The 22,318-nt window shown below is 47.6% G+C and overlaps 7 protein-coding genes across 7 annotated transcripts; 4 read left to right on the plus strand and 3 right to left on the minus strand.

Annotated features, from left to right (window-relative positions):
* Positions 1–88: 88 nt before the first annotated feature.
* CGGC5_v016088 (uncharacterized protein) lies at positions 89–1,353 on the plus strand (the record flags this gene model as incomplete). The annotated part of the gene is made up of 4 exons (XM_032027638.1): positions 89–227; positions 703–712; positions 766–1,107; positions 1,164–1,353. The coding sequence occupies 4 exons, from the start codon at positions 89–91 to the stop codon at positions 1,351–1,353; spliced, it is 681 nt and encodes a 226-aa protein (XP_031876015.1).
* A 1,943-nt stretch (positions 1,354–3,296) lies between these two features.
* On the plus strand, positions 3,297–3,562 carry CGGC5_v016089 (uncharacterized protein; the record flags this gene model as incomplete). Its single annotated transcript, XM_066153458.1, has 2 exons — positions 3,297–3,428; positions 3,476–3,562. The coding sequence occupies 2 exons, from the start codon at positions 3,297–3,299 to the stop codon at positions 3,560–3,562; spliced, it is 219 nt and encodes a 72-aa protein (XP_066007158.1).
* Positions 3,563–5,015: 1,453 nt separating this feature from the next.
* On the minus strand, positions 5,016–7,427 carry CGGC5_v016090 (uncharacterized protein; the record flags this gene model as incomplete). The annotated part of the gene is made up of 6 exons (XM_066153459.1): positions 5,016–5,971; positions 6,022–6,398; positions 6,453–6,688; positions 6,753–6,775; positions 6,819–7,057; positions 7,114–7,427. 6 exons carry the CDS (start codon positions 7,425–7,427, stop codon positions 5,016–5,018), a joined length of 2,145 nt encoding a protein of 714 aa, XP_066007103.1.
* A 6,029-nt stretch (positions 7,428–13,456) lies between these two features.
* On the plus strand, positions 13,457–13,922 carry CGGC5_v016091 (RutC family protein; the record flags this gene model as incomplete). Its single annotated transcript, XM_066153460.1, has 2 exons — positions 13,457–13,568; positions 13,630–13,922. 2 exons carry the CDS (start codon positions 13,457–13,459, stop codon positions 13,920–13,922), a joined length of 405 nt encoding a protein of 134 aa, XP_066007102.1.
* Positions 13,923–14,393: 471 nt separating this feature from the next.
* aes1-4 (Acetylesterase) lies at positions 14,394–15,462 on the minus strand (the record flags this gene model as incomplete). The annotated part of the gene is made up of 3 exons (XM_032024622.1): positions 14,394–14,529; positions 14,589–15,293; positions 15,350–15,462. 3 exons carry the CDS (start codon positions 15,460–15,462, stop codon positions 14,394–14,396), a joined length of 954 nt encoding a protein of 317 aa, XP_031878697.1.
* A 772-nt stretch (positions 15,463–16,234) lies between these two features.
* On the minus strand, positions 16,235–17,811 carry mdpD (FAD-dependent monooxygenase mdpD; the record flags this gene model as incomplete). The annotated part of the gene is made up of 4 exons (XM_032024623.1): positions 16,235–16,550; positions 16,609–16,934; positions 16,991–17,565; positions 17,646–17,811. 4 exons carry the CDS (start codon positions 17,809–17,811, stop codon positions 16,235–16,237), a joined length of 1,383 nt encoding a protein of 460 aa, XP_031878696.1.
* Positions 17,812–18,942: 1,131 nt separating this feature from the next.
* Positions 18,943–20,754, plus strand: put4-2-0 (putative proline-specific permease put4; the record flags this gene model as incomplete). The annotated part of the gene is made up of 2 exons (XM_032024625.1): positions 18,943–19,361; positions 19,491–20,754. The coding sequence occupies 2 exons, from the start codon at positions 18,943–18,945 to the stop codon at positions 20,752–20,754; spliced, it is 1,683 nt and encodes a 560-aa protein (XP_031878747.1).
* Between the last annotated feature and the right edge of the window lie 1,564 nt (positions 20,755–22,318).

Below are 22,318 nucleotides of genomic sequence, written 5' to 3' on the forward strand. Positions count from 1 at the left end.
CTGCTTGATGCTGGTCACTGAGCAAAAAGCAGACGTCTTCGAGATACTTAAAGACAGAGGCCAGACTGTGGAAAGTGCCGTAGCAACGATGGAACCTCGCCGCACATCAAGCGTATATTCTGACACGTTCGAGCTCGACGACCTGCTCACTAGGCTCACAAGGCAGGCCGAAGAGCAGCATTATGCGGCCATATCTCTCTTGCAGGAGGAGAATACGGCACTGCACCGTAAGCTGAAGGTGTCACGGCAGCTATGGACGGTCATAATCGGCCTCGTGAGAGAACTCGTCGAGTTGACCGGGCAGCTGCAAGATCTACACATGGAAACACTCTCGCGCATGAAGAAGGAAACAGCAGCCTATCTCGAAAATTGTACCGCATTTTAGGCTGTCGTGTCAGATGGTGTGCCAGCACGAAATGGAGAATCGGACCTCGGACGGTTCAAAGCAGATAGTGGCGGGAAGAGGCAGGTCCGATCCTGCTCCCGCGCACGTCTACAGCATGGCTGCCTATATCGTCTCCTTTTCTGCAGATATTCTCATCATATGGAAGAAAATTGGCGATACATGAGGCTCCTCTTCCAGCATCTGCTACGTACTGTGATGATCTGTTCGTGAGCAGAATGTGGCTCCAGGCTCATAACCATGCTGCATCGCCTCGCCAGTGTTGTTTGCGAGAATACTGATCAAAATCCCAAGGGCAGGATCATTACAGTAAGTAGACCGCAGCGGGCGACTATGAAATACGGTGACTCTCTCCCTGCCAGGCACGATGACGATGACAAGGCCAAGACCTATGCGATCTCTAGATACGATCAGATGGTGCTGGAGAACGACAGAGAGATAGACTGGTGGTGGTCACTCCTAGCAAAGGCTTTCTCCTGGCTGTTGTTGGCGGGCTATATCGTCTTCCCCTCCACATTTGCTTCACTCAGGCGGTCGCAAGTTCTCGAGGACATGGGCAGCGTTGGGCAGGCCGTCTCTGACTGGGTCAACGACTGTCTGATTGCTCTCGCGTCCGTGCTTTCGGGCGTCGCATCCATCGGCCTGGCCTGGCTATGGTTCAGATGGCGTGCGAACTACGTCTGGGTGCATCAGCACATTGTCATGTAAGAGGCTGTGTTTGGCCGATCTCCGTGGATTTGTTTCACTTACAAAACCGCAGTCCTACGCTGGCAAACTCGTTGATTGGGTTCTTGTCCACCATTCTGAACATCTACACCGTCCACGGAGGCCAGTGGTCGGCAACGTCGATAGCCACGACGACAGTGACGGGATGGTGGCTTGTCGTTTCGTGCGCTCTGTGCGGGGTGTATCAATATTTAATGGACGGGCTCCGTCGCAAGGTGGATTGATGGATTGATCCTCATGGGCAATAAGAGACTTTCGCTCAAGATTGCGTTACAAGTACTTTGAGTTATCTTTGCGTGCTGTTACCATTGGGACGAACTGTGAAGTTCATGAATAGTTTCTTCCACAGAGAGCATGCATAGATACTACAGTCACCATTCCAATCTAACGATCCCCGATGATGCAAGCAGCGCCCACCGCAAGGCAAGTAAACTTGTCAAGTTCAATCAATCAATCAATCAATTATGAAGCCATCGCCAGTCAATCAAGTCAATCATGACCCTCAAACTTGATTGATTGCCTTGACTCTTTTGACAGGGGGGAGGGGGGGTTACTAGGGCCTAGGGGGTCTGCAAAACGGAAGTCGGCCGGGCCGGACCCGAGGCCCGAACTCCGGCCTCCCTTCCGGCCCCCCTTCTAGGGGGTTCCCCTCCGGGGGCTGCCCTCCCGGGCCCTAACCTTCCGGACCCTCCCCTCTAGAGGCCACCCCCTCGAGGCCCCTAGGGCCCCCCTATATAGAGGGATATTTGCCAATTACTTGCAATTAATTGGCAATCAATCAAGGTTAGCATCGGGATCTGGCAATCAAGTCAATTATGGGCCTCAAACTTGATTGAATGCCTTGGGGAGGGGGGCCGCTGGATGCAAGATAGCTTGAACTTGTGTTACGATCCGCTCAGTGCGAATAGACCGTCACCACTGTACAGTAGCCTGCACAGATATTGGCCTAGAAGTTGGATTTACCTCTCCGTGGATTCTTCAGTATTGGCCAAGACGACATTATTGGCCCATCATCTACTCGCATGGGCGGCGGCGTGGAGTCACGTCAGCGGGTTGTTACTCGTACTAGCTGCGTACGCAGAAGATTGCTTAGGCATATCTGCGCACCCAGAGATGTGCGTAGGAGAATCTGCATATGCGGAAGCCCGCTTGGGAGAGACGGCGCACGCAAGACCCTGCTTAAGCAGGGTCGCCAATGCAGCTTAGATCCGAAGCAAGTCTGCGCAAGCAGTGCGGAGACGCAATAATAGCTCTTGGTTTGTTTGGGTGGTCAAGTTAATCATACCAGCAGCTGATAAAGCTGGGTCCATTTCTGCAGCAACCTCATGGGTAAAAAGCCATTTCTGGCGACAGGGGCACTATGCGATATCCGTTTCTGGACGCCGTCGCCTTGTGACGTGTTCCGTTCAAGATAGCTCGCATGATGCGGTGACCCGCAACGGAGACAACGCGGAATGAGTCATTTGCACGTGATGTTTGAGGGCGATTCCACTCCACGAAATGTTCGTTACGGCATGGTTCAGGCCTTCAAGCTATGGGTGTTCGTTGGTTCCAAAGTGAGAACGTGCGCTGAGCACGTGAATCCACAGTACGGATATGGGCACTCGAAGAGATCCACTTCGAACGTGCCTAATCTCCGTCCACACGGCCCATCTGGTCGATCGGACTGCTGTTGCGGGGTACTTTGGATGTTGTGGACGTGCCGAGGTGCATGATTGGCATGAAAGCCCGCACTCTGCCGCCGCGCCAGCTTCCGAACTCGAACGGTGTGAGGTTGAAGCCGAAATGAAGGCCTTGGTCTAGTAGTCTCGTTCGATTCATGTCCTTGCCCTCGATATTAAAGCCACATCCGCCTGTTCACAGACAGCAAAGCAACTTTCAGAGTTTGATACACAATCCATCTTGCGCTCCAGTCGAAAATTGTCTGCTGACAGGCTAGGTCGGAGGCTTGATAACGAAGTTTGTTGTAAATAAGAGAGCAATATATGATTGATACTGTAGCACGAGTCGCCCTGCCACAGAACAATAGGCGCCCTCTTTACCTGTGCACAGAGCTCAATCAGCGCTTGGTGCAGTTGGTAACCAGCAGTTGAACATGTCTTCTCCACAGCATCCTCCAAAAAAGAGGGACAGAACCAATGAAAACTGTCACAAGGCGGTCAACAACATGATGTGGCGCTGCGAACAGATCCGACGACGATACGTGGCCGACGTATACATTCAGGTCCGGTACAACAACCGGTACTATGAGTACACGTCTTCCAATCAGCACAGTTTCCCTAGGTCTAGGGCTGAGCTGGTAAGTTCATTCGCACTGTGTGACTCTTCGGCGCTGACGCTTTGAAGGAAGCGACCTACCCGATCCCCGTGATACGGTCGCCGCTGGACTTTGAGGGCAGAAGATCTCGGAGTGAAATCAAAAGGTCAACGTAGTTTGCTTTATGGTTTCGGGAGATATTATGATGACAGAAGACTTGCTTGGGGTACAACTCAATCACAGTGATGCCTGGGAAATTGTGTAGTAGCTAGCCTTCACAGCTTGACATAAATCGCTTCATCCTTCACACCAGATAAATGTGACCCATAAGCGGCATGACATTTGACGACCGCGATTACGCCTTTGGTGTTTTGGCGAATCAGGCCTCCTCAGAAAATGCCCAATTAACAAATCGAGTAACCAATCACAGCCCAATCACAGTTCGACGCTAAAAGTCGCCTTACGGTCGTCAAATGGATGGCTGATCCCTTACGTAGACGGGATTCGGGCCGGCATTCGGGTGTCGGGTCTGAGACCGAGTTCCGACCTGCGTCACCTGACGGGTGATGCTTGCCATCATTCTACACCGCCTGTCCAATACAGCCTAGTTCTAATCCCCCTAAGGCGAGCACACCGCCTGCTGAAATGAGCATCCGTTTCACACTCACCGCCTACTGCATAAATTAGACAGCGTCCAGGATACTTCATACCGCTCACCCTATCTTCTACACCGCCTGTCAAATACAGCTTAGTCCCGCGCTCCCATATGCCGACTTCCGATCTCTGACTGAGCTAGCACACCGCCTGCTAGAATGGATACCTTCTTCGTCGCGAAGTTCACCGCCTGCTGAATAAGTGAGATCGCTTATGTGGTTCCCGATTCCTTCCTAACTACTCTATCTGAATATTTCATTCGTATGCAGCGTACGCATACCGTAGCCACTTGTTAGATTCGCAAACCGCTCAACCCCTGTATACAAGGCTTTGATGGGTCAGTCGTGGGCAGTTCTGTTAGTAATTTTTTGGCCAATCCGTCTCCCGTAGACGGGGGGTCGGTTTGCGAATCTAACAAGTGGCTAAGAGTGAGATCGCTTCATGGATACTTCACACCACCCAAACGGAATAGGAAATAAAACAAAACACCACCCGGCCTATTCTGCAACATGATTGCGCTGCAACCGAATAAAGTCTGCAAAGTCGTTTAGCAGACCAAGCGGGTGTTCTTTGCGGTTAGCCGTCCGACAGTACAGAAGTATTGTGTTGGTTCAGGGCACTCGGACTCAACGTAGCTATCCGTGTAGAAACCGAGTTCTACGTGTTGGAAAAGAGGGTTCGCGGGAAGGGACTTTTCTCTGCGACGCCATATTGAGCCAGACATCTTGCTTTGTGCTAAAGTGACAAAGTATATCGGCAGGGAAATCGGTTAGAGAATTTGTGCAGAGCTTCATTCTTCTGTTCTGAGAAGGCCTTTCACGTCAGAAGCGTACCATGGAGTCAACCGCGCTAGTATCTGAAAAGCAATAGTAAATGTATTGATGTGAAGAGATCTAATGACGTCGTCTTTGTGTTAAAGTTGGCCCATACAGCACCGTCTTCCTGACAACTTCTTCGTCTGAACACGGTCATCGCTCATGAAACGGTGCCATGTATCTTCAGGGCATGATGCTGGAAATGCATCTTGTCCTTGACAGTCATATCACAAACCTTGCAATCTACCTGATCATCCTTTGGGATGCCATTAAGGTGCTTGCGTTTGAAGTGTCTGGTCAAATCGCTAGAATTGGAAAACACATGGGTCAGGTCCGGCAACTGGTCTTCATTACCCGGTTGCAGATGCAAGGCTTGACCAACACATATAAAGCATCGCCTTGACCGTTCATTCCCGTCGGCCGCGAAGACGGAGGAGAGTACAGCTTTGGGCAGGAGATCGCCCTCCTGGGGGTGACCTGACTTAGGAGGGACCTTTTCCTTTGTTAGTCGATGTTGGGGCTGGCGTGACGTGCATCCTTCTTGGACAAGACAGTATGTGGACACTGCTTCGATAGCATCGTCTCTTCGACGATACTGGCCCTCAAGTGTGTTGACGACCGGAGCAGTGAGCTTCGCGAGCAGTCGCTTTTGAGCTTGCCCCTGAGGCCGCGAAGTTTCTTCTGTTGCGATTTTGGCAAGCCCGGGGCCCTTGATCTGACACTCAACGTCGACTACGGCCTGCTTGTCGTCCCATTTCTCTCTGGATTTCTGCTTTAGCTGTCTCCTTATCCTGGCTTTCTCATTTTTGATGTTCCGTCGAATCTCTTTTGCCTGCTCGGAGCCTCGACGGAATCCTTGCAGGGCTCGGGTCAGCCTCAACACGTCGGGGTGCTTGGCAACAGAGTCGGATTGCTCTGGCGTGAGATCGATGGGGCGACGCTTGGAGATGGAGTGACCGATGCTGCAGGACTGCTTCATGAGGGCCTGCTGTGGCTTCTGTCCCCGAATGATGCCCCAGAGATCGGCTGAGATGTTCCGCCCGAGGTAGTGCTTCTGAAAAGGATCCGAGTTGCTGTGTCCCATGGCCAAGTTTCGGAGGGCATCGCTGACATCAACTATGATCGGAGTCAGCTGAGGTGGTCATTGAGTGTTTGACGGGACCAACCGCTTTGGTCAAACGCATTGGCTGCGTTGTAGCGTAAAGTGTACGCGGTCGTGGGATAGTTGAATCCCAAAATTTCGCCGATTCTCTTGATCCAGCCGTTCATCATCCCGGCGGTTATACGCTCGTTGAGGGAAATCTGGTAACCCGTCATGGTGTAAACGGCTTTGCGGAAAATAAAGGTGTCACCCAGGTCGTCCTTGAATGGCAGGGGAAGCTCTTTCTCGCCATCATGGATGTCGAGCTTGCTGAGATGATGCGGCGACGTAAGGCTGGGTGCTTTGAATGCTTGATGTCGGAAAAGGATGCCCAAGAGGAAGACATGGGGGCTTAGGAGCAGGGAAGGGTCAAATATGGTTTCGGGGATTGTGTATGTTTTGCTACAAGGACGTGAGCATGCTTCACCATGACTAGCGGACCGAAACTGTACTTACTGTTCCTTCTCGCCAAGGTACGTTTTGGTGAACTCCGGAGTGAGTCGAAGGAGGAGTCTGTGTGGGCCGCCTTCCGGATCCCTAGCCAAAGACACCTTGATGTCCTTGAACCGTAGCTTCAAAGTGGCTTCTGGACGAGACCCTGCCGGGGCAAGCAGCAGGAGAAAGAGCACGGCGAGGATACGCAACTCTCCCAACTTGAATGACTTCCTCGTGGTTCCCAATGTGGTCTCGATCTGCTGTTTGAGATCATCGATCGTCATACCGCGGTTGGCTCGCCGCTGTTCGCTCAAACCATACCTCTTGGCGAGATCGCGCAGGACCTAGATTCGTTAGTGAGAACGCGAACGTCGCGGTGGGAGATACCTGCTCTGTGCATGCCGCGGTTCAGCTTCGGGTCCATCTTGTCGCCCACGGCTCTCTCAAAGACGAGCCGAAAGACCTTCCAGTATGTGCCCAGCGAGCTCTTCTTCTTAACTCCACGTTTCCGCCTGCCGTTCTTGCCAACTTTCTGGCACAGGACCCAGTCGAAAAAGCCGTGCAAAAGGCCGAGGGAAATGGTCGCGTAGCAATCTGCCACGTTACGCTTGAGAACGAGACAGAACCTGCGAATTTGCATCGTGAGCGGTTTGTACGATGCGCAGGGTTAGTGGAAACTTACTGGCGCCACTGGTCTGCCACTGCATCGAGAAGCGCCGTCGTCCCAAGGCTGTAATCTTGGCAGGCATAGACATCCTCATTGAAACCCTCGACCTTGCGTCGCCAGTATTCGGACGAATGTGTGTCTTCTTCGAAGAGCCGGATCTGGTCTTCTACGTCGCAATCCTCGTCTTCGACGTCGGTCGCATCGGTGTCCGAATCACCGTCGTGCTCTTTTGCGTCGAAGGTATCATCGCCATCGTAGTGTCCATCGTCGGAGGACAAGGACGCGTCAGAATCGTGGATGTCTGCGTTGGTCTTGCGACGTCGAGGCATGGTAAACCGAGGAAAGTTGGGAGATGAGCAAGGGATTAGTAGGAGCGAATGACTTGAGAAAGCCACTACTTGGGGCGGCGCAGCGGCTGCAGTTTATATAGAAGGAGAAAGCAGGCCATGGAAGAAACCATTGTGATGGCCATTTTTGGCTGCTTCAGGGCAGCGCATCAAGTACGAAGGCAAACTAGCACAATCCAAGTGCTTGGAGAAAGCATAGGTGGTAGTTGAGCAGCTCTGGGAGATGTGGCTGAGATACCTCACATGGTACCTCAAGGTACGAAGCCTGACAGGCGCAGGGGTTCAAGTGCCCCGTTCCCCCTGTGGAAGGGCTAAAGCGGCGAGGGATTTTGGGCAGATGTCCCGCTGAATCCGGCGGCCGAACCCGCCTAAAACAGCGGCAAAAAAGCCGTCATTTTCTTTAAGGAAGTAAATTAGCGATTGACGAGTTTATTCTCATTGTTTCCGACCGCGGCTGCTATTGCGCTGGCTGCAGCAACAAGAAGCAGAAAAAATCTCATTTTCTTTGTATTATAAATGATTTCAAAATATTTCTTTCTTCCCTTCTAAATTTTCTTCTGCAGTTTGCTACCTTGAGGCGCACCTAATTGACTGCTATATAACTCTCATAGAGAAATATTTAAAAGCTAAGATAGTTTATAGAGAAACCTCTATAGCTACCTATAGGGGTATATAAAGAGAGCGTAAATCGCTTTAATTATAAAGAGTAAGTATCTCCCTCTTTATACTACTATAACTTATTACTCCTTTAATATTAAAATATTATTACTAACGTATGTACTAACAATTTCTTACCAAATTTTCGCGTGCAGCCTACTATAATTTTGCTAAGGTGATTGTCACGGTCTATGGACCGGTGTTCGGCCTTCGGCAAGACCCTCAGCCACGACTCATTGGACCCACCAAATCCAATGGCGCATTCGCTAGAAGGTTCCAGGAATATCGACAAGGTCAATGGCAAGGTTATAAGAATGCCCAGGAAATAGGGAGGATACGGTTCTGTTTCCTGTTCTTCAAGAAGATTTATTGTACTCGTAGTAGTAGGCTAGACCAATGGCACCGACCTTGTCCTAGACCCTTACAGTGATCGACTCGCTTGTCTGATCGACTCGCTTATCAACCACGTTATACTATATTAATACTATCTATTACTACTTTAAAAGTAATAATAATCTCTTTATAATTACTTAAAAGAATTAAGATAAAGTATATAGATTTTTATATATATAACTTCATCCCTTAATATAAAACTTAATATTATATTAAATAGTCTACTACTTTCTATTCATATATTTTAATAAAATGATATATTATTAAATCAAAGTATAGAAATATTTTAAATATATTAAAATAAACTTTAAGATAAATAACTAAGCTATATAATATTAATTAAACTAAATACTTTATATTATTAAAGTATAGAACTTTATTAAAAAGACTTAAAAATATATATATATAATTACTATAATATAGTAGTAGTTAATAGAGGTAGTTTACTAGATATATAAGAGGTAGTGAGAATAAGAGGGACCTCTTATATATCCTTAGTTATATAAAAGTTTATTAAAGAATTCTTTATAAAATATTTAAAATATTTTAATTATATTTATATAACTAATATTATAAGCTACGCCTACTTATTACGTTTAAGTAATACTATAGACTACTAGGAACTCTATCTCTAGTAACTATATTTACTTAATAAGTACCTTATACTTATTTTTCTTCTATATAAGGATGCAAAGGGTTGGTAGGAGCAATGTTGCAACTCGTACTTCCTTTCTCAAATGAGAATCCTCAGATGAGGAAGGAAGGTTTCTTGTTCATCTCAGCTACATCTACATGCCCTTTTATCTTCGACCCTGATATCCTATCCCTTGATATCCTATCCCTTGATGTCTTACTCAGTGCCGAACATAGCCGAGAGCATCCCATGTGACAGACCTAGCCTGTTACAAAGGAGTACCTTAGAAACTTCTTTTCTTTAGCTTAGATTACTATAATTAAAGTACCCTTAAGTTAAATAAACTGAAAGCTAGCTTCTTATATATTTAAGCTTTTTTAAATATTTACTTTATTAGTTATATAGTATAATAGATAGTAAGTAGAAAATAAAGCTAACTAAGTTAGAAATAGCTAGCTTAAAATTAATATTAGTAAATAAAGAAGTTTTTAAAATAATCTATATAACTAATAATAAGCTTAATAACTAATTTAATAACTTAATAGTTCCATAGTAAGTTAATAATAAACTAGCTATAAATTTAGTATAAACTACTATAGTTAATAATACTTTAGTATTGGTAATATTAAATCCTATAGTAACTCTATTAGTATTACTATTAATATTACTACTCTTTAAGCTAAATATTTCTTAGGAAATAAATAATATTTAGCGTTTAAAACCTCTCTCTAACCTCCTTAAGTTTAGAGGAAGCTATAATAAATATATTATATAAGTATAATAGATATATAATTAGATTAAAATAGATTTAACTTTCTATTTAAATAACTAAGAAATGTAATATTTAATTAACTCCTATTTAGAACTTAAAATATAATTAGTAGTTATAGCTTTCTATAACTTAAGAAGTAGTAATAGTTTATTTAAGTTAAATACCTTCTTAATATATTTAAACTGTACTTATAATAACTTAAATATAAAAAATAAAGTTCTTGAAAAGCTATTAAAACTTAAGACAAAGTATAATAAAGCTTTTACTTTATTCTTTCTTTACTTTAAATATATTATTATAAAGGTAAATAATATACCTTAGCTAGATAGTATTTAGATTAATTACTCATATAGAGTACTATTATATAAGCTTTTTAATTTTTTAATTACCTTCTTAACCCCCTATAAGTATATTAAATATGTAAGCTTTATATAAAATATTACTTGAAAACTAAAAAGATTATACTATATTTATAATATTTTATATTAGCTTATAATTTTTAGGATAAAATTATTATTTCTAAGAGTAGATATAAATAGAGATATTAAAGTAATAAAGTTAAAATATACTTTATATAAAAGAATAAATAAAAGTTTTAATAGGGAAATATATTATTATTTTCAGTATAACTAAGTTAGGTAACTTTAAGAGTAAAATAAAAGAAATGGTAATAAAGTAAGTTATAATTAAGAAAATAAAGAGAAGTAAAAATACTTTATTATAATATAAAGCTATAGAAAAGCATAATAAAACTAAGATAAGCTTAAAATAAGTAAAAAGTAAGTAAAATAAAAACTCTAAAAATAAAACTCTTATTTCTCTTATTTAGTATAAATAGTGATAATAATATTAATAAACTAAAACGTAATTAGAATTTGCAAGTAAAATAAGATAAATTTATAATAAAATTTATAGAAACCCTTAACTATATCTAAATAAACTTAAGTAAAGTAATATAATTAAGCTTTATTAAATTTAATTAAAAGTAATATTAAAATAGAAGTAGTAATAAGAGCGTTAAAAATAGAAATAACTAGAGAACTAGTAGAAAGTATAAGAGAAGTATTAGTATTAATCATAGCTTTAGTAATAACTAAATAACTTACTACTATATAAGTTAATAAGAGAAAAAAAATTAAAAGTAAACTAAATATAAAAAATTATATTATTATATTATTTACTTATAAAGTATAACTTAATATAATTAACTACCTATTTTTCTTCTATATAAGGAGCATCCTAAAAACTTCCTTTCTTTAGCTTAGATTACTATAATTAAGGCACCCCTAAGTTGAATAAACTGAGGGCTAGCCCCTCATACTGATGAATGAAGGGTGATGAGACTCATCTTGCATCTTGCGAATAAGGCTGCCTATTTATACTTGAAATCACAATCGATAGCCCAGACTTTCGGCCATTCGTTTTAACGAGGAACACTACCTTATTACCATGAGCCAAGACCTTAGTTGATATTCCTAAAGTCTGTGTTATGAGCTGAAGAGAGCAATGAGCGTAAAGTTGCCTGTTCTATGCTTAACAGGAAGTTTTGTAACTTACATGGTGGAGCACGTGGAGAACACGATACTCAGCATCATCTTATCACATCATCTTTCTCTTGGCGTGGATTGTCTAGGTTTGTGGACGGAAACTTTATCCCGAGTCATTCTCCAGCCAGGGCACTTTGTTCTCCGAGGACGCATACTTGATGTACGTTTCACTAAGCAATCACCTGCAGATCCCATCGCATTTGCCGCCATATACGCTGCCCTCGGTGTAATATAAGTCGAGCTGTATAGGGAGAGACACTCAGCAAAGAATCCAATATCATGTCAATCTTCCGACTATGTTTCTTTTTTTGTCCATGTGTACGCCTCAATTCAGCGTAAATCCCTCATGCAGGTTTCCAAAAGAAGTCATCCTAAACCCCTTTACCCATAATTGTCCGAACATCCTGCAACGTGCTTGGCTCACGAGATCTCATCTATGCCGTCAAATGTTTCTGGACAAGCAAGCGTCTTAGTCGGTTGACCCAAGTCTACTTATTCTCCTTACTGTCTCTGTGACCCTTGATATTGTCGCCTATGCACCATCCTTGCGCTCTGCAGTCCCTACCGCTCTGATAAAAGAATGCAGTAGCGTACGAAAAATCTTCACAACTCTGACTTGAGCAAATCAAAGTGGCAGACTTCGGTGTACCACCTGATCACTGACATCTCGTTGTCGCTTTGGTTGGCGCACTTCATCGTGCCGCATGCCCATACATCGCCCAGAGAACATGCTGGAAACCATGTTTTCTGGTCAGCGCAGAATTCAGAAATGCTGACTGTGATGATGTCAAAGGTTTCTTTGATTTGTCGAGTTCCTGAGCGCAGTCCCGCCAGCACTGCGGCAGCGTCTAAAGGGGGAGGTGCTTGCCTTGAAGAGCCTTCGGTCTCGCGAGGGCGCCGGCAGCCAGGAGAACAGCGATGATGCTTTGCAAGCCAAACATCATGTTGACTACAGTTTGATCTGGCGGGCTTGTCTTGTTGAGTGTCACTGGAGTGTTTGCAGTTGAGTATTGGTATGTTGTCAATGTGATGTTGGGATGGGAGCGTTGCTGTGATAATATGGAGCGTCGATTCTGACGCTGAGCTTGACGTTTCCTTTTGGATTTGTACATGATGATCTTTTGCCTTTTCTCTGCATTCTCTCATCAAGGTAGGTGGTTCAGGCAGCAAGGTGAGTCGAGTCTGGCTTGCCGTTGTACTTCAGAACCTCAGGCCGAGCTCTGAGCTGACTTCGAACCTTATTACATAGTAGCGAAAGAAATATGGCTTCGGTTGGCATTCGAAAATCATCGCCAGCTCTTGACACTGGATGTAATCCAAATTTGAAGAAGTCAACACATCTATCTTCAAGTTAGCTATTTGTGCCCTCGAAATGTTGCTGGTCTATCCATATCTTCTTCCAAAGAATACTGCAATGTAAGCTTTCAATACCAAGCTGATGAAAACACGCACCCCTATTATCGCAATTTGCAAGTCGCATTGCACCGGGAGACCTCACCGAAAGTAACCTTGATTTCGTCCGATAAGAGACTGCAATCACCACTTAAGCTTACGTGGCAGATTGACTCAGGAGTTGATGGTGGCCACAATGTTGTCTAGCTGGAATATGTATTCCGCCTCGGGTTCGCTTTGAATCCGCTCATACCAGCTGATATCGCGGGACCCACTAGCAGCCATGTCATCGATAGAGGCCGGTATGTACAGCAGGACGACAAGTGACGGTTTATTCTTTTTTCATGGTCTAATGGAAGTTGAATTCCGTAGATAAGGATAGAACGATAACGACATTGCTTATATTGCGCGATGAGTGGATGATGGCAATCGACTCCATGGGAAGCTCCGGTGGAAATTATATTCCGTTTGAAGTCACTAGCGTGAGCATACATTTCCATACTTTTCCATTCAGCCCACCTCGAATGACTCTCGATTTCAAAGTCATCTTAAAATTTCCAATTCACTCTATCACCAAAGTGCAACCCTCCGATTTCTCCAGATTAATTCTGCAATAATGTCGCACTTGAAGTTCTTCGCCTATGAGGGGCAGGGTGTCGAAAAGCAGCAAAAGTTCTCGTATAGCCAAGCAGTGCGAGTTGGTGACCGCATTGAATGCGCAGGACAAGGTCGGTCTTCCATGAAAACCTTACACTTTGTCGACTTCTCTGACTGGATATTGGATTGCAGGTGGCTGGGATCCGATCACCGGAGAGTTTGAGAAGGGGATCAACGCACAGATTGACCTTGCTTTCGAAAACGTGGAACGGTGCCTCAGGGACGCTGGCGGAAAAGGGTGGTCGCAGGTCTACCGAGTTAATTCGTACCATGTACCCATTAGTAATGAGGCACTAGCTGCCATGGTACGAAACTTCCGGAAATGGATGCCAAACCATCAGCCCCTTTGGACTTGCGTTGGCGTGCCAAGACTTGGAGAAGACGATATGCGAGTGGAGATAGAAGTCGTGGCACACGTTGGATAAGCTCGAGGGCGAAGAAGGATTCAGAAGCCTCTGTATTCTCGATGCTTTGCGATGTCAATCAGAGGACTATGATCATCACCCTACGCTACTGGAGGGGTTCAGGTTTCAACATCGGTCTCAGCAGTGCGAGGGCATTCGGGTCACCACCTCGCTGTCTAGAAGGGGCCAACCGAAACTGAAGCTTGGTTTGTCCACAGCGCACTGCGAGGTGCAAGTAGAGTAGGACTTTTGGCGTCTCCCGAGTTCCAAATCATAATTAACCTAGACTCGCACAAACTGGTTTTCGATGGCAAGCCATTACACACGATACTTGCTGTTCGTGCTCATACTTGGATTTAATGATTCATTACATTGCAATTTCGGCTTCAATCTTCTGTACTTGACGCCACACATGCCTCGAACCGCTTCCCCCGCAATGTTGCCTAATATGAGTTCCCAGACAAGAAGAGGTTGGAACGTCTTGTCACTAGTTCAAGCCAACGACTTTGCGATGTTCTTGGCCAGAAGAGAATGGACGGGTGAAGTAGGATGGAGATTGTTAATCCACATATACTCATCCGCAGCGTAAGTGCAGTTATCCCACTTGGTGTCCGGCTCTGGGGTACCACTAATAATTTGGAAAAATGAGTGAGTGATAGAGTTGAAGACTTTGGGGAATTGACTTACTTCTGGTAAGCGGAGCAGTATGTTGTAGTGTTCTTGTACACAGCTGTCTCCTTGTATCGCTCAGGGGTATCAATGACCCTGTCAAAGAGCCCGTAGGTATCGTACTGGAAAACAGTCACGTCACTGTGGGCTTGCCTCCAGTCTCGCGCAAGAACACGAAGGCGTCCGTTCCAATCCTCGACAGCTGCTTTCTCGAGTGGGATACGCGTGGCAGCAGCGCTTGACTGCGTGGTTCTCGGCATCCGTTCCAACGGTGGGACGTTGAGAAACAGGTAGTTCCTTGCTCCTGCGTCGTACATCTTCTCCAGCAACGCCTCGTACCGTTCGAAGATTACAGGATGACGCACAGTAGCGTTACCGTCAGTGTAAGACTTGCCAATGTCGTTAATTCCGATCCAAAATCCGAAGAGCGTGGTCGCAGGGTCCCAGGTCTGATTGCTGCCGCTGTAGTAGGGAAGAAACTGATCGTCAATCTGATTGACAACGTCCACGCCGGAGTCGACTATATCGGCATCAAGGGTTGCTCCGCTGTATGCGAAGTTGTAAGTCAGAAGTAGGGATTCGTTGTACTTCGTCGTCAGGTATTGGATCCAGTTCTCGCCGTTGGCGCTAGTCGGGCCGGGGTAGCTTGGGTTGCCGAAAGGGTTCGCCGAGGACGGCTGAGCGTTGGTCAGAATGAATCGTGTTCTAGTGTAAGAATCACCGCTGAGGATATTTTGTCAGTGAATGTGTTCTTTGTAATGTTTTGCGTGAGTTCTCACAAAGTGAACAAGGTCTTCAGCGAGGAGAAGCCGCCATAGGCCGCAGAGACACCGTGAGCAGCCACGGAGAGGAGCAAAATGTTGCCCTTGATTCTTTGAGAGATTGAAACCATGATGGATGCAGAAGAATGTTCACGAGGATAAGGAAGACTTTTTTTGGGTGGTCATCCGGCTGCTGTATGGACAAGACTCAAGACCTCTGACTGCCTCTAAATGTATCTGTCCTTATGTATTGATGGAGATCCCCCAACAGACGCGAGTGACACAGCCATCAAATGAAGACTATTTTCGTGCTCTTCCCTCTCGGGGCAATGGATGTGACCGCGCCAGGTCTCAGTGATCAACGGAATGATACTTTTCTCGAACTAATTCGCCATATTGTCAGACAAGCGCTTGGTGCATCCTCTTCTTGCCCCACGAAGCACCCCACTCTCCGGTACAAACATTGACGGTCAAGAGACTTGCTACGGACGGATTCGAACGAGATAACTGAAAATGGCAATGCATGATATCTACGCGACCCTGGTTCCACCAATCGTTCTTAGCTGCGAGATTGAAGATCCACCTCAGCTCCGGGAATCGGTCCATCTCGGCCGGGCTTACGCTAACTGTGCCCCGATGACTTCTCGATGTAACGCTGCTCTTCAAAGATACCATTTGGTTCAGCTCAGCAAGAATGGCATGGCTCCAGCGCGATGTAGAGCTCTCCTCTATGTAAGTTACTGCCATCCCTCAGTAAACACCAAGGTACCAGACCCGGGGAATAGGGTTGATTGATGCAAATCGCCTTCCTCACAGCATCCTCTCTGTCTATGATGTTTACCTTTGATTGATAAACCCGTTGAAATTTCGCGTTATATTTCTGAGCCTGACATTCTTCTGACATTATTCAGTTGCAAACCACTCCCCTTCATCTTCAAGACCGTCATTTGTGGATTCCGCAAGGTCCCGAACAGTCCACATCTTGAATTTATAGCCAGGAACGCTGTTGCTGTTCTGAAATTGCTCCCCGTTGCGAAGTTCCTGAGCACAGGTGGCAAAGTTCTTTCGCGCGTAGTCCTCGGGATCGTGTTCAAGCAGCCATGGAGCCCACATGCGTGTGAACATTGTAGGGTCTTCAATCGGAGAGTTCCAGTCTGTCTTATGCCACAATTCCCTAGCTTTAAAGCCCATCTTCTGAGCGCAGGCGGTTCGTTCAAACCTGGGACAGAATCTCAGCCGATATTCATTTTCATTTAAGTCCATGTGGGTCAACTTACCGAAGACAATTGTGAACTCTTAGTGCTAGAGCAATATCTTGTTGCTCCACGTGAGACAGGCATTCGACGAGCGAATGCGCATCTTCCATAGCCATCGAAGCCCCGTAGCCGGACGTCGGGAGGAATGCGTGGGCCGCATCGCCAATCTGTACCAATCGACCGAGAGGCGACACCCATCCGGGCTGGGGATCTCTCCAGCGCAGCTTCCAATCATAAACCACTCCATCAGGCACTGCCTTGATCAATTCTGTCACTACGGGACTCCATCCTTCCACATACGGGAGAACAGTGGAAATCGGCACTGTGTCTGGCAGATTGCCTGGGTCCTGATCTCCGAGTTAGTTGCGGCACATCACCTAGAGATTCAACGTCACTCACTAACCTTATGGGTCATCAAGAAGCCCAGTCGATGGCGTGATTTAGACATCACAATGTGAGTATCTGGTCCCATGAACGCACAGCCTCTGGTTGGTGACTTCTGAAACTCATCCGCTAACACAGGGCTGTTCTCCAAGGCTGGTGATGCTGGGAAATTAGAACGAGAGACGCTGTACCCGCTGCTCACAGCTTGGTCCTTGATGTTCCGTACCAAGTCCCAAGACTTGGACCCGACTCCATCGGCTGCCACAATCAAGTCCGCCTCAATTCGAACACCATTGGATAGTACGACAGCGCCTCGATTAGGAGATTCAAGGTACTTGTCGACTTCCATCGAGAATTTGATGATAACGCCGCATTTGAGAGCATACTGATGCAGTAAAGCATGAAAGTCCAAGCGATGAACGGCGAAACCTAACCCGTCGGACGAAACAATCCTTGGGGAAGCCAGGAAGGTTCCGTCATACCTGTACAGGTTGAGTGTGCTTCCCAAAGACAACGACTGAAGTTCATCCCAGAATCCTGGCCAGCCATTCTTTATGCTGCGCAACGAAGAGGCCTGCAATGCTAAGACGTCACCTACAAGCGTATCAGTCTACACCCTTTTCCAGTACAACTGCATTATCTTTGTGCCGGTGATAGTTGTCGAGTTAACTCACCAAAGTCATCCAAGCCAGGTCGTTTCTCAAGGATTTGAACCTGATGTCCACGAAGTTTCGCATCAATAGCGAAGACAAGCCCTGCGATTCCATGCCCAACGACAACAATGTCCAACTTGATGGCCTTGTCAGCGAAGGGAATTGGGTCGATAGGAGTGTTGCTCATGGTGAATATTTGGAAAGTGAATGGCTTTGTGGGCATGTAGAAGCTTATGAAGAGTTCTTAGATATGTGACAACCGCTTCAGAGCGTGGTGGTTAGAGCCGCTTTTAAGAGCAAGATATGTTAGGTTGATCGGGCTATGCCAATGGTCCATCCGGCGTCGGATTCTCTTAACAATGCGGCATTCCAGATCTTGCCATGGTATTAGTTTATGTGCTGCAGCAACTGATGAAACTAAACCAAATTTGTCAGGCTGAAGTGTTACTGCTCAGCCAGTCGAGGTTATGGCTGTCGTAACAATAACACATCCGCTACATGCTCTTCCCAAACAATGACCAGCTGTTCAAAAAGTGGATTCGCCCCTGGTTCACATAGGGCGCTGAAGACGTATCAGTAGCTCTAATATCCATGCTCAATGAGTAAGCGGTATGTACGGATCCAAGAGAAGTCCGCTAGGTCGTAATTTTAGCTAATGTCGCACACCGCATCCAACTGTTACAACTCGTGCGCAAGGATAACGGTTGAACGTCCTACCTAAGTATGAAGCGTTACAATAAGGCATATATATATACTATGAATAGGACTAAGATTGAAACAAATCGAGAAAACACAAATCGAAAGCAACGGCGACGATGATCATAACGTTGCAATCGAGGCCATAGATAGTAGGGCAAACACTCGTGGCCACACGCTTTCTTGTATTAATGTGATTGCTCTGGTAAGCTGACCATGAAGGTTCTTGATGCTTCTGACGAAGGCCGTTCTCCAAGTCTTACCATACATGCGGACAGGCTCGGATCAGCCCCGCACATTGTGTCGCCCATATGCCGTAGACGCAGGATCAGGATGCAGGGATCGACACTTTGAACCCCTAAATTGGGGAGGCAATTGGAACATTAAACTCTTGGCCCTTTGCACAATCACGACACCGACAGCAGCCAACCACGGGATGCAGTGTAACGTCCCCTCAGTTGCTTCAAATCCGACGTCATCCTTCAGTGCTGGGTCGTCGTTTTGTTGCTGGAATCCAACATCCTCGTCTTTGCGTTGTGGAGTATCGAGCTCACTTGAGGTAGACCCGTTGCCCACCTAGCCTGCAGATTGACCAACTGTACGCTGAAATAGATCAGCCACGATGGAGAATAAGGAAAGAATACGAGAACACCCGGAGGCATCAGCAACAACCCCCAGAGATGATGACATCGAGCCGGCGAGAACCACGATAGGTGGGGGCGACACGACCGAGGTGAAGCATCAGCAAGAAACACGACATCTGGGAACCCTCGATAGAAAGCTCAAAGCTCGTCATGTACAGTTCCTGGCCTTGTCAGGCGCCATCGGTACCGGTTTGTTCGTCGGCAGCGGTCAAGTCTTGTCACTGGCTGGCCCGCTGTCGGCGTTCATCTCGTACGCAGTCACGGGTTTCAACCTCTACTGCGTAATAAACAGCTTGGGGGAGATGGCTGCATGGCTCCCAATCCCAGGCGCGGTACCTATCTTCGCGGCGCGATATGTTGACCCGGCGCTCGGGTTTACGCTTGGATGGAACTACTGGTGAGTGGGAGAACCAACTCCTCAGACGTGGCAAACAAGGACAACCCGGCGGCTTGCCCAAATCATCGCTCCCGATGCTATCCAGACACTTACCTCTTGACGTGAAGACCCAAGCTAAGATCTACATAGGTACCAATTTGCAATCGGCGTGCCAATCGAAGTCACCGTCTCTGTCGTGATCCTCGACTACTGGGACCACTCCGTCCCCCAAGCCGTGCTTATCACAATCTTCCTGCTCGCCATGGTTCTCATCAACTGCTTCCCGGTGCGCATCTACGGCGAAGCCGAATTCTTCTTCGGCGCCATCAAACTCATCACAATCGTCGGCCTGATCCTCCTCATGTTCATAATCACCCTCGGCGGCTCCCCCTCCGGCGACCGCATCGGCTTCCGCTACTGGGCCGATCCGGGGCCGATGAACGCCTACCTCCGCCCCGGCGCCCTCGGCCGCTTCCTCGCCTTCTGGAAGGTCTTCATCCAGGCCACCTTCTCTTACGGCGGCAGCGAGATGGTCGTCGTCGCCTCGGGCGAGACCGAGAACCCGCGCCGCAACATCCCTAAGGCCATCCGCCGCGTCTTCTGGCGAATCGCCATCTTCTACGTCCTCGCCATCTTCCTCGTCGGCCTCTGTGTCTCTTCCGAGGACCCAAACCTCCTCGATGCAATCGGCTCCAGCGCCCCCGGCGCCGCGCAGTCCCCCTTCGTCATCGCCATCCGCAACGCCGGCATCCGCACGCTGCCCTCGATCATCAACGCCGTCGTGCTTTCCTCCGCGTGGTCCGCCGGCAACTCCTTCTTCTACGCCTCGACGCGCGTGCTCTACGCCGCCGCGCTCGACGGCACAGCACCCGCCGTCCTCAAGTTCGAGCGCTTCGGCGTGCCGTACGCGTGCGTCGGCGCCACGACGGCGCTCAGCTGCCTCGTCTACCTCAACGTGAGCAACCGCGCCGCGGAGGTGTTCTTCTGGATCAGCAACCTCAGCGCCGTCAGCACGCTCATCGTGTGGGCGAGCGTGTGCGTGACGTATCTGCGCTTCTACCACGGGCTGCGGCACCACGGCGTCGACCGCGACACGCTGCCGTACAAGGCGCCGCTGCAGCCGTTCCTGGCGTACTTTGCGATGTGCTTCTGTCTCGTGGTCGCGCTGTTCAACGGCTTCGACGCGTTCTTCCCGGGGCGGTTTAGCGCCAAGACGTTTGTGCCGCCGTACATTGACATCCCCATCTTTCTGAGCCTGTTCCTCGGGTACAAGTTTGTGAAGGGGACTAGGTTTGTGAAGGTGGCCGAGATGGATATCTGGTCTGGCAAGGCGGAGATTGATAGGCTGGAGCCGACGTGGCCGGTGGTCACGCCGAGAAACTGGGTGGAGAGGATTTGGTTCTGGATTGCTTGACGGGGGGTGCTGGGCTTGGCGGGTTCCCGAGGGGATGGGTTGGCATGTGGGCTAAAGACCCAAAGGACTGGATCTTGAGCACGCGAACTTTTGTGTTTGGAATTAGGGGTTTGATGGTCCGGCGGAGTGATCTTGGCTGATCAGGTTGAATGGCCGGACAGAGGCTGGGTCAGACTGGACTAGACCGTCGCCAAAACGGATGAAAGAGGAGTTTTCATGAAGTCTGTCAGAACTAGATGTTACTCCCGTGACCAGATGTTGAGAGACTACTCAGATGAGTCGGTCCGCCCTTTCACATGAAGAGACTTGATAAGATGTAGCTTTGCCCCCAAGTCTTTGATCACTGGGCAGGATCCGCGCCGGCGGCCGGGTAGCTCGGACGCCGCGTAGGTCCCCCATCCCATTGCCATTCCAAGACGCAGGATTTTCTCCCGAGGCGACAATCTACCAATTGCTTGTCTGGGGCGCTAGAGTCTAGTATTTTTCGCGGCAAGTTATAGGACCCTTATTCTTGGATCGAGCGCGCAGGACATAGAATGCTCCCCGGCATTTTGCTCCGAAATGGCGGGAGTTGTTGCAGACTAGTTGATGACTGAAGACAGATGGTAATCAGGCGGGCAGCTAGCTCGGTCGCGGTGCGATCTGTGGCGTCTTTTCGGTGTCTGATTGCCGGTGGGATGTGGGAAGGATGTCTTTGAATTCTGCTTTGTCTGGCCAATACTTATGTATGTACCTACAAATGTAGAAGATCTTGGGGCCGAGACATTCTGCAGGGAGTGATGCGTGATGATGTGCAGTGATCTCTATGTACTGTAAAGACCTCGGTACTGGTGATGGCAGCCGCGTCTAGAATCGTCATCCCAAGAGCCTAGAAACTTTCTTCAATCAATAGATTGATCAGTATGGGGAGTTTGAGAGTCTAGACACAAAGGTAAGCCCATTTCTCCAGCGGAGAAGCTCACGGGTCCTCGTGCTGCAGCCCGTCGCCGGCGCTGACAAGCTGTCGGGTTCGCAAACCATTTGTCAAAAGCAGGCCAAAAACGCGACCGGGTTGACCGATGTTGGAGCAGGCTCAGGTCACTCGGCGCCCCGACTGGGTTGGTCGTTCCTGGGCCAGTCGGGAGCATGCGGAGATTGGGCCTGTCACCCATGTGGTAACATGGAGGTGGGCCCTGAGTGTTTTTTTTTCTCTCCTTGGGGGCGAGAATCAGTGGTTCTTCACGAGATTCGCTGCCTGGAGATGGGCTTGTCCAGGGGTATGCTGGATGTTTGTTCTGTTCTGTCGCCTGTCTCGCTGAAGAGACACATGAAAGAGGGCACCGAGTCGCCAACCTGATCGAGTCAAGCAAAGGGCCCTGCTGACGTTGTTGTTGCGTCGTTGGCAGTGGTGCTTCGTAGCGGCACCTTTCCATCGCCAGTAAGCAGCCGGACAGCCATCTCCTGACGGCCACGGCCGAGTCGCCCAATGATGTCCATCAGGAGGGTGAAGATGGTGGGTGGTTGGATGCGCCACGATGAGGTTAGGGGAAGGTAGCCGTTTGCGGTATCGGTCGCAGCGGTTCAA

The sequence above is a fragment of the Colletotrichum fructicola genome (assembly GCF_000319635.2).
Source record: "Colletotrichum fructicola Nara gc5 chromosome Unknown KSG_Nara_v1_contig10, whole genome shotgun sequence".
In the NCBI taxonomy this organism is placed as follows: Eukaryota; Fungi; Ascomycota; class Sordariomycetes; order Glomerellales; family Glomerellaceae; genus Colletotrichum; species Colletotrichum fructicola.